At 36.2% G+C, this 11,586-nt stretch overlaps 1 protein-coding gene across 1 annotated transcript in view; it reads left to right on the top strand.

Annotated features, from left to right (window-relative positions):
- Window positions 1–11,586, top strand: part of KITLG (KIT ligand) — a 120,249-nt gene that overhangs the window by 74,346 nt on the left and 34,317 nt on the right. Inside the window, exon 3 of the mRNA XM_051962657.1 lies at window positions 945–1,007. Within this exon, the coding sequence (XP_051818617.1) occupies window positions 945–1,007 (63 nt within the window). The remainder of the gene's footprint in view (window positions 1–944; window positions 1,008–11,586) is intronic.

Genomic DNA, 11,586 nt, shown 5'->3' with positions numbered 1-11,586 from the left:
ATTCACTAAATTAAAAATAAAATAAATTTACAAATATTAATTTAATTTTAAAAAGTAAGTTGAGCAGTCAAGAAGTCCTGGGTTCAAATCTTTCACCTGAAATATAGTGTGTTGGTTAATTTTGGCAAGTCGATGCTCTGAACCATTCTTTTGAAACTATATTTAAGTGGCAGAGCAGGACCTCCCAAACCAGGAAAGTCAGAGATCTTATGAAAAGAGAAGGTAACAGAAACAATTTAAGAAAATTTTATTTTAATGCTGTAGTAGAGGAACAGAGTAGAAAAATGGGATGCTGATGAATGTCCACTTTTCTTTTTACTCAAACTTAAGTATCCAGCCCTCCAAATGGATGATGACTTTTGAATTAATTTCTTTCCTACTATCTTCATACTCAATTCCATTGAATGAAGCTTAAATTATTGGGGTCATTAAATTCTCCCCCCTTTTTTTTTTTTTGCTTTCTTCTCCTGCCCCTTTTCCTCCCCCACTATTTTGTACTTCCCTGGCTCAACAATACCTTGTGTTTATTGTGTGAGTACAATATTTCTCCTGGTAAACGTCTCTTAAGGATAGGACTTCTTCCCTTTTGCCTTTGTATTCCCATTGCCTAATACAAATAAATAGTGAGTCCTCTGAAGTGGTCATGTGTATTCAAACTGGCAGTATTTGAAGTTATTGTATAAAACATGGCCACTGGTTTCAGCCCAATGGAAATATGCAATACAAATTCAAATAATGGGATTACTTCAGGGATTCAAATGCTTGTTGGTTGATTGATTGAATATCATATCCCATCTGGAGGAAAATACCACAAATCAATAGTAATATTTTTTCAATGTTGTATTTCTCTTGACATTGTTCAAGTTGAGATGACTAAATAAAGAGTATGACTTTTCTTATGGTATTTCTTTTCTTTTTTTCTTTTTTTTTGTCTCTATTTGCAGGTGGCAAATCTTCCGAATAACTATATGATAAATCTTAAGTATGTCCCTGGGATGGAACTCTTGGTATGTATTCATTACATGTTATCTTACAGCAGCCACTAGAAGTGAAGGGTTTAGTCATTTCCTGCTGTAAAAGTCTCTGTGACTGAGAGTTTTGCTAATTTTCAGAAATTTAATGGAACAGATTTTGCAAATTTATTTCTCCTTTCCTTCATTTATTGGCATTTATTTATTTGTACATTTATTCATCCATTCATTCATTTAGCTAGTGTCTTTTCCTAACTTCCTTTATCTATCAGTGTCTAGGTATTGTGACAATGAATAGAGAGCTGCTTTCAAGAGCCAGGAAGACCAGGTGCTAGCTCTACCACTGGCTCTGTGATGCTGGGCAAGTCACTCTCAGTGCTAGTGTATTAATGGCTAGGGCTTCTTAAACTTTTTTCACTCATGATCTCTTTTTACCTAAGAAATTTTTAAATGATTCTGGGTATGTAGGTTATATAAAACAAGTATACAAATCAAACATTTAATGATCAAAAATCATAAATTTATTTCTAACCAATGGTTTGGCACACCTACACTTTATCATTTATTAAAAATAAAAATAGATTTATATACTAATGAGATGGATATGCTTGTTTACTTTTACATAAAGAATCAAATCTTGGTGGAACATTTGCTATCTTTTACTGTTGCCCAATTTTCCATAACCTCCATCAGTTACATGAATGACCTCATGAGACTGAGACACACAGCTTAAGAAGGTTTGCTCTAGGTAACTCTGAGTTGCTAAAAAAGCTTTGTATAAAAACTAGAAATGGGGATAAGCATTTGTTAAGTACCCATTATGTGTTAGTATAATGGGAGACCAGGTTTGATTAGAAAAGAATTATCTGGATATTGGACTGGTTTCTCAAAGGAAAAGGCTTTATTGTCACATAAAGCAAGATGGGAACAAGCAGCATCAGGGGACTAGTTGGTCTAAGGGGATATTCCAAGATGAATATTTTATAGGGAAAGATGGTGGGGTGAAGGGAGAGAAGAGGTGATGTTTACTCTATGCTTTATGATAAGATCCCCTCCAGGGAGATGTTTACTTCTTAAACACTGGCTGAATTTTGAGAAAAACAAGGAATAGAAACATATGCAAGTTCCAAGCTTTCTGGCATCCTCTTTTCCAGGACACAAGCTCCTTGCACTTGGGTTTGTGGTTAACCATGTCCTGTTTACTACAATCCAAGCCCCCTGTACCTGTCCTGGTGGGCAACAATAACTTGTTTTTCTTCACCTGCTCCTAATTACAAATAGATGCTTTGCTGGAGCCCATTTCATTAGCACAGCTCCATTCCAAATGTTCATATGAACTATTTGTGCCTGACCTGTGATAGAGCCTTCAAAGATTGTAGTAGTCTGATCAGTCACAATTGGACACACTGTATCTTGCCACTTTGAGAATAAAAGACAATGACCAACAAATTAGGGGTTAGAAATTGTGAAACTAAACACTTTTTATAATATTATTTTACTTGATCTTGCAACCATCAAACCCCAAGATGTAGGTACTCCTATGTTTATCATTTTACAGTTAAGGAAATTGAGGCAGACTGAAATTAAGTGATTTGTCCAGGGCTAGATATGAACTCAGGCCTTCCTGATTCTCTCCACTGTACTCTAACTCACTCTATAAAGCTCCCTAAATGAAATTACAAGTTTGTTCTCTGTCCCTATCCTATATGTACTCTCATGTTATGAATACAACAGAATTATTTTACAGAGTAATGAATTACCTTCTATTCCCTTCCCAAAGCAAATTCAGGTGGGGGAAGGGGGAGATATAATTTATGAGTTTAAAATTCTACAAAATTTTTTCACGTCTTTCAAGTACAAAATTTTTATAAAACCTGATTCCCAATGTGGTTTTCAGAAACTGTCTTTGAAATGTGATTAGCATTACTGCATATGTTTTCATTTTTTAAGGCATTCTCATAAGCAGATGGTTAAGCTTTCCAGTTTGTTTAACGTCCTATTTAATTACTGAAACAAAGAAATATTTCTACACCCCCCACCTTCTCTCAGCAAACACACATGCTATAGTCAGTCTTATTCATGGATTGGTCATTTCCCTTTTGTAAACACATTAATTCATTCAACAAGCACTTACTGAACATCTTTTATAGCCCATTCCTTGGTTCATATGGAATTCTTTTCCACTTATTCTCACCCCCAACCTGTTCTTATCTACCTTAGTGTTTAATAAATGCTTGTTAGTAATAAATGAAAAATTTGAACGTCATCTTGATTTGAACTTTATCTTTGAATGACTTAATTAAAATTTGTGCCACTTGCTAAATACCCTCTTCCCCCTCCAAAAAAAAAAATAAATGCTTGCAAGGCAGTCATTTCCAGATAATCTCAAGTATCAAATCTCCGGGAAAAGAACCACTTATTTTTCATGATGGACACTTTTTGAATGATCTTTGTAATGGTTCTGAGGACTCTGATGGCAGAGGCCATGGAGGTCTCTTTTGCTACTTGGAATTGATCTTGTTCCTTTCCCAGCCTTGTGTCTTTGCAATTATTTCTGTCTGTGATTGCATAATTTAGGAATTTTCCTTTTTAACCCCAGTTAGATAATGACCCTTTCCTCTGTCATGACTGGGGAAGGGTTAACGATTTTCCATAATTAATTATACAGTTCTTATGCATTGGTTATGTAATTTTTAATCCTCATTGGACTATTTTTTTGATTGGCATAGAATTTGTGCCGAATCATGTTACTTGAAACATTATTAAAACATTTCATACCTGCAGTTTACCACTTGATTATCTAAGCTATGCTGAGTTGGTTCTTCCCTCTCTTCCCATCTTCCATCCTCCTTTTCTCCCTCCCTCCCTCTTTCCTCCCTTTCTTTCTTTCCTTTTTTCCCTTCCTTTCTTCTCTCCTTTCCTTCCTTCCTTCCTCTATTCCCCTCTTCTTTCTTCTCTCTCTGCTCTCCATTTTTTTCTTTTGATCATTTCCAAGTTGGTAAATGTTGTAGTGAAATTTGTTCTCTTATGGATCCAAGATTTAGGGAATCCTAGAGCTCCAAGTTTGACTGTGTAACTAATGTAGCACATGATCCTGCTTTGTGTCTGTTACCTAAAAACAATATCCGTTAATCTATTAGTAGAGAGTGTGCTGATTTGTTCCATGGTTAACTCTGTAACCTGAGAAGTGTCATCTAGACTGAAATGAACCATTACTTTAAATTCTTTTGAAAGTTTTAAGTAACTTAAGGAACTATTTAGGATCCTGGACAAGTAATGTAGACCTAGCAGCCCTGGAAGTGGTAATTGAACTCATGTGTGCTGATCATACTTCCTTTGAGTGTGGCTGTGGTTGGTGGTAAACCAACCACCAGAGTGGTAATTAGTGGGATACCAGTGTTACAGCAGAGAACAAACTATTCCATATGACTGTAAGCTGGAACAAAAGGGTAGGTGATTCTTCCCTTTGTTTCAGAATATTAGCATTTGTCATGCTCCTGAGATTTTCTATAGCCTCCCTATCAAAAAACTACTCAGAGATACAGTTCTCTCAGGATACAAGTGTTCAGCTGGAAAGGTAATTGAATTAGAAGTTAGGAGATTGAGTGATTTTGTGATCTTGGGGAAGTCCCCTTCTTATAACCCTTAATCTCACTATACTGAGATTATATAAAATGGGGAAGGGAGGGCTCAAAACAGGTTTTTAAGGAAAAGCTTGAATTCTAACAATCCAATTCCTGGGAGGACAACCTTAGAAACACTTCTTGCAAATTATCTGTCAGAATACTACTCCCAAATAGCAGGGTGTGAGCATCCTGTTAATATAAAACATCTGTGTTTAAACCTAACTGTAATTACCAGTCCTATTTAAATGATTATGAACCATAATGCTGCCAGAAAGCTAATGGTTTCCTTTAACTTTTTCAAGGGTTTTCTTTTTTTTTCTTTTTATAGTCAGCTTCTTATGAGAACATAAGGAAGAAAATGTGAATTGATGGCCAGTACTCTGAACAGTAGGCACTTGAGAGATAATTATTTGGTCATGGTGATAGTTATTTGTGTGACATACATCTGGATTTCTTCCACTAGTTGTCATATCATTTCAAAGTCTTGAGGGCTCTCAGAAGTCGGTTCTCCCTTATTTGAGCACTGAAAAATTCCTTATTAGTTTAATTGAACCCAACTCTAAGGGAATTTGGAGAAATAGAAGTAAAAGAAAGTTGGATCAAAAATGACATAGGAAATACTTTTATTTGTAAAGCTACTGGATCTGCTGTTCACATGGTCACAGCCTCACTAAAACAAATCATTTCATTATTTGGGGCCTCATTTTTTTTTCTTTTGGGAAAATGGGGAGAGAAGAATTAGATGACTTCTAAGCTAAATCTAGAGACAATTAGGTGGCTCAATGGTTAGAGTGCTTTAGCCAGAGTCAGGAAGACTTGAGTTCAAATGTGACCTCAAACACTTAGTAGCTTTGTGACCCTGAGCAAGTCACTTAGTCTGTATTTGGCTAGAAAGCAGCTAGCTGTCTTAGTAGGTAGAGTACTGAATCTGTAGTCATAAGACTTGAGTTCAAATTTAGCCTTAGACAATTAGTGGCAAGTCATTTAACTTCTGTTTGCTTAATCCACTGAATGAAGAAATGATGTATCACTTCAGTTTCTTTGACAAAAAAAAATCTCAAGGACAACATGGGGTCTAGTAATCATGGAGTCACAAAGATACAGCTAAACAACAAGAACAAGCTCTAAATCCATAACCTATGACCTGGTACCTTAATTCTTGGCTACTGAAATTTTGTGAGCTTTCATTCCTGCTGCTAATCTCCCTTACCTCAAATCTTCTTAAAACAACATTTTCAATATGTAGTTATCTAATTTGGGAATCTGTATTGGTTCTCCATCATCTAGGGGGTAGAAATCCAAAATCAGTCTAGCATTCGATGCTCTCAACAATCTGATCCCATCCTAATTCTCATCTCCTACCCTTAGCCATCCCAAACCCTCCACTCCATAGTAGTGTCTTCACTATTGTTCAGATAGGCTTTCCTTGATCCCAATTCTAATTGTTCTGGTCTGGAATATCTTCTTGTCTAGACCCTCCCATAGATTCCTTGAATTCATTTCTATAGCTACAGACTCAGGGATTATCTCTTGCTCATAAACTTAAACTCTATTTCTACCAGGAAGCTCAGACTCAACCCTTGAGCTTATATGGTGTTCATGACCCATCAGTCCTGCTGCCTCATGTAGTTACTTGTTTGTTTAATGGATGAATTGTCCATTTAAATGGTAAAAAGAAAATAAATGGCTTCTAGGAGACATTGAGGCTGGTAGATGTCAAATATCCCAATCATCCTTGTGGACTGACTTACTGATTTAAACATTCATACTAAATTTAATCTCAATGTGAAACTAAAAAGGTTGGGGAAGGGAACTGGATTGTCTGTAGAGGGACCCAGGTTGAAAACAGAACAGGTCAAAACTCCTGAGCCTATCAATAATGGGATTGAGCCTTTGAGGAAACCACTGTATTTCCAGCTCAGATAAGATGGGGAGATGGACATTTAGAACAAGGATGTATAGGAAAGAGACCTAGATTTAAATCCTAGTTCTCTACCCTAGCTATGTGATGCTTCAGCTGTAAAAGAGGGAAAAAAATTTGTGTTAACTTTCCCAGATTAATTTCTTGTTATTTCCCTATCATTCACATCATAATCCAGTCAAACTGACCTATGTACTGTCTCTTCCTTGGACATGACATTTCTTCTGTTTGCCTTTGAATAGATCCCTATGCTTGGAATGCATTCCTTCCTTACCTTGGCTTTTGAGAATTTCCGACTTCCTTCAAACTCAGGGAATACCTTTTGTTAAAATCTTTCCTAATCTGCACCTCTTCTGCCCATCAATTGCTACAGTTCTCTCCTTCTTTGAATTTTCTTGTATTTAGACACACACACACACACACACACACACACACACACACACACACACTTCCAGTAGAGTATAAGCTCTTTGAGGATAGGCACTATTTTACCTTTATTTTTGGAATCCCAGCACCTACCATGATGCCTTGAACTTGATAGTTGCTTAATAAATGCTGGTGTGATGACCTAAGACAATTCTGAAGAACTTATGATGAAAAATGTTTTTCATCTCCAAACAACTGATAGAGTAAATGCAGGTTAAAGCATACTTTAAAAAAATTTTTTTTCTTATGTTTTTGTTTGTTTTCTTTCACAACATAACTAATTTGGAAATATATCTTGCATGACCACACATGTATAACCTATACCAAATTGATTGATTTCTCAATGAAGGAAGGAGGTAAAGGCAAGAGAGAGAATTTGTAACTCAGAAAGGGAAATGTTAAGGAAAAAATGTTACATGTAATAGGGGAAATAAAATTAATAATAAAATATGTAACTAGATTGGACTACTTATTTCATTAGGTTGTAGTAAGGAAAAGTATTTTGCAAACCTTAAAATCCCATAAAAATGTAGATTACTGTTGTGACTATGTGTTGTTGCTGATTACTCATTTCAGTCATGTTCCATTTGGGCTTTTCTTGGTAAAGATACTGGAGTGTTCTGCTTTTTGCTTCTCTAGGTTATTTTACAGATGAGGAAACTGAGGCAAACAGGGTTAAGTGACTTCCTGTGTATGCAAACAGGATTAAGTGTGACTTGGGTCACACAGTAAGTGTCTGAGATTGGATTTGAACTTATGAAGATGAATCTTCCTAACTCCAGGCACTCGCTTCATTTTGCTACCTATACTTTAATTCTTTTGTTTCTTCTATAATACCTAGCATGATGCAATGGACAGTATAAATGGGCACTCATAATGATTATTGGCTTACACTGACCTCTTTGTCCTTACAAGTAAAGACATTCCCATATTAGAGATTAATGCAGTGAAGTTCGTGAGTATTAACTGCTTGCTCAGTCATATAGATCTTCAGTAGTGATTTCAACTCAGTTTCTCATTCCAAGTCCATTGTTCTTTCCACTGAGTAATAATTGGAGATTGTGTCATATCTATCTTCCTCTCCTCCATGCTAGCATAGTTTCTTGAACAATGGAGACAGTTAATAATTTTCATTTGAACTGAGAGAGAGGCCAGAATTGTAGTATAGAAAAAATACTGGGGCTGAAACTCAGTGTTGTCATTTACTTCCCATAGGACATTGGACAAGCCACTGGATTCCTCTGGGCCTCATAAGATTAGTTCAAGACAAGAGGGTTTCCTCACCGTGTCTTGCCATGTAAGGTTCAGATCCAATCCTCCAAACTTATTGTTTGAAGGTCAGCACATTTTGTAATCTGTTCCTGGACCACAGACAGGATTTAATATATTGATTCAAATTCCATATTCTTTAGTTCACTACAGCTTAAATTTGAACAATTCTAATGTTTCCATTTTATTTTATTTTCAATATTTAATACCTCCATTACAGAAAGAAAACTCTGATAGGTTGATAACATGCAGTAAAAAAAAAAAAGAATTGGACTTGGCTTCCTGAGACTCTAATTAAGTCCTGGTTTGGTTGATTATTCCCTGTGTGACTTTGGGGGAAGTCTTTTATTCTGTCTGGGCCTCAGTTTCTTAAACTGTTAAATGAGGTCATTAGACTAAATACTCTCTGGGGTCCTTTTCACCTCTATATGTGTGATACTATTCTTGGTAGAACTGTTGTACATTCGACCGTCATGACCCAAAAATATTATTTAGGGAGAAGATGAAAATAAATCCTTACATAACCTAGGTATCCCAAAGGAAATGATATCTTCCGAATGGAGGTACCAACTCAGTGATGGGATTCAGAGAATGCTAGGTTTTCCAAAATGCTTTTATTTGAATAATTTGTATTATGATATAGAGGGAAATGGAGAGAAACTACTGTGTATCCAAAATATTCATCAGTGGTTAGCTTAATGAGCAAGCAATTAATAATCAAATGAACTCAAGGTTATTTGTGGAAATTTTAAGGATTGTAGCTACAGAGTAAGAGGAGACCTCAGAAGCCCTTGAGTCCAACCTCTCCATCTTACAATTGGTAATGTGAGATCCAAGGGAGTTGAATGTCCTCCCTAATATGATAGAGGACACAAATATCCAATAAAAGGAGAAATTTGAACTCAGGTCCTTTGACTCTGAAGCCAATGTTCATTTAGATGGTGGGATGGCTGTTCATCTAGATGGTACGGTAGATAAATCCCTGATCTTTAGAGTCAAGAAGACCTGAGTTTAAATATAGCCTTAGAACTTAACTAGCTATATCATCCTGAATAAGCTGTTTAACTCTGTTTACCTCAGTTTTCTCATCTGTAAAATGAACTAAAGAAAGAAATGGAAAATCACTCCAATATCTTTGTCAAGAAAACCCCAAATGGATCACAAAGAGTCAGTCATGACTGAAACAATTGAACAACAATACACTGATTCTATCATTAGCTAGTTTTTGATGCTATACTTTTTTTTTTTTTTTTTTTTTTTTTGCTGAGGCAATTGGGATTAAGTGATTTGTCCAGGGTCATCCAGCTAGGAAGTATCTGAGGGCAGATTTAAACTCAGGTTCTTCTGACTGCAAGGTTGGTGCTCTATCCAATGGGCCACCTAGATGCCCCAATGCTATACTTTCTTGGTGCCCTTATTCTGAACAAGCATAGGTTAATGGAAATGGGACCAAGGAAACCAGTTCTATTATCTGAATGCCCTCTTAATGAAGGATCGGGATTTGTATAGCTACTCCTTTCATAGGGTGAGATAGACATTAGGCAAATCATTGGAAAATGAATGTCTCTCGTCTTTCTATGTCATCTAATTTGGCTATTTTTGCATTAGTAATGAATGAGTAGGTAAAAAAAAAAAACACTGAGTGTAAGGAAGCTGGGCACTGAACTTGGCTATCTTACCTAGTTGTGACCTTGAGCCAGTCATAAGGTCTGAGCTTTTTAAACTCTAAAACAGCAGAATTTCAGTTTTTGTCTCAGGACCCTTTTAACACTCTTAAATCATTGAAGACCCTAAAGAACCTTTTTTTAATGTGGAATATATCGAAATTTACCATATTAGAAAGTAAAACTGATGTATTTAAAAAATTTATGTAAGAATAACTAATCCATCACCGGTTAACATAAACAACACATTTCTATGAAAAACTTTTCTAAAGCCAAAAAAAATAGTGAAAAGAGTGACATTGCCCTACATATTTTTGAAATCTCTTTAATATCTGCCTTATTAGAAGACAGTTGGATTCTCATCTGCTTCTGCCTTCAATCTGTTGTGATATATTGACTTGGTTGAAATAAATGAAAAAAAAATCTGGTCTCCCCCAGATAGATAGTTAGAAGGGGGCAGGGCAGAATCATTTTTTAAAGGGAAATAATGTTTTAACATTATTATAAAGAGGTATTGGGGCAGCTAGGTAGCACAATGGATAAAACATCAGGAGGACCTGAGTTTAGATGCCATCTCAGACTTGACACTAGCTATGTGACTTTGGGCAAGTCACTTAAATTTGCAAAAAAAAAGTGGCAATTTGGTGGTGAAGTAAAGTGCATGGCCTAAAGTTGGAAAGACCCATCTTTGTGAGCTCAGATCTAGTCTTAGATGTTTTTAGCTATGTGATCCTGGAAAAGTTACTTAACCAGTTTGCCTCAGTTTCCTCATATGTAAAATGAGTCAGAGTATCTTTGCTAGAAAAAAAATCCTAAATGGGATCACAGAATCAGACAAGACTGAAAAAAAAATTATCATGAAAGTAGTTTTGAACTTGGAAACCTAAAAAGATTTCAGGGACATCCCAAAGCCTTTGGACTCTTCTTTTTCCTCCATAAAGAATCCTTTTAGATTCTAAGATAGTACAATCTTATAGTTCTTGGCTCCTTCCAGTATTGAAGCACTGGGGAAAAATTATAAATGCAAGATAAGAGTGTAGAGTGTGTGACATGCCCTGGGCATTCCCATTCCTCCTGCCGGCAATTCAGATGTTTAGTGTGTATAAAACAAAAATAAAAACAAGCAGAAGACAAACCTGTCAAACAAAGCGCTGAGTTTTAATAGTTAGATTCAGTAGATTAAAAGCTTTGAGTCATACATGAAAAATCTTCACCATTGCCAAAGACCACACAGTGAATAAGCTAGGGCTCCTGAGCTTTTGGTACTTGAACCATATAGTCAAGCAAGTTAGGCTAATGAACTGCCTATTTATCTTTACTAGCAGTGTTCATTATGAAGAATGCACTTTGAGTTGTCCAAGGAGATCAGTTTTGTCCAAATCCCATTTACTAGTGGGCTTCCACGGAGGCTTTTCCCACTACTGTGAAAAGATAACTGGACCCAGTCTTAAGTTCAAGCAATGTTAATGGAAATGAGACTGAGAAGATCCTTTCTGTTATGTGGAGACCATCTTAGTGAAATATCAGGATTCATGTCACTGCATGTCCCATGGGATACAAGAGTCACACAGTCAGGCCACAGTGAAATGAATATCTCTCATCTTTCCATCCTGTCTAATTTGACGATTTTTGTATTGCATTGTGTTCTGTATTTTTGTAATGAGCAGGGGTGAGGGAGGAGGGAAGGGGAGAAGGGAATTAATCTCTAA

Source organism: Antechinus flavipes, chromosome 5 (assembly GCF_016432865.1).
Source record: "Antechinus flavipes isolate AdamAnt ecotype Samford, QLD, Australia chromosome 5, AdamAnt_v2, whole genome shotgun sequence".
NCBI classification, from domain to species: domain Eukaryota; kingdom Metazoa; phylum Chordata; class Mammalia; order Dasyuromorphia; family Dasyuridae; genus Antechinus; species Antechinus flavipes.
The sequence above is the reverse complement of the archived record's forward strand: the minus strand, read 5'-3'. Positions and strand labels throughout refer to the sequence as shown.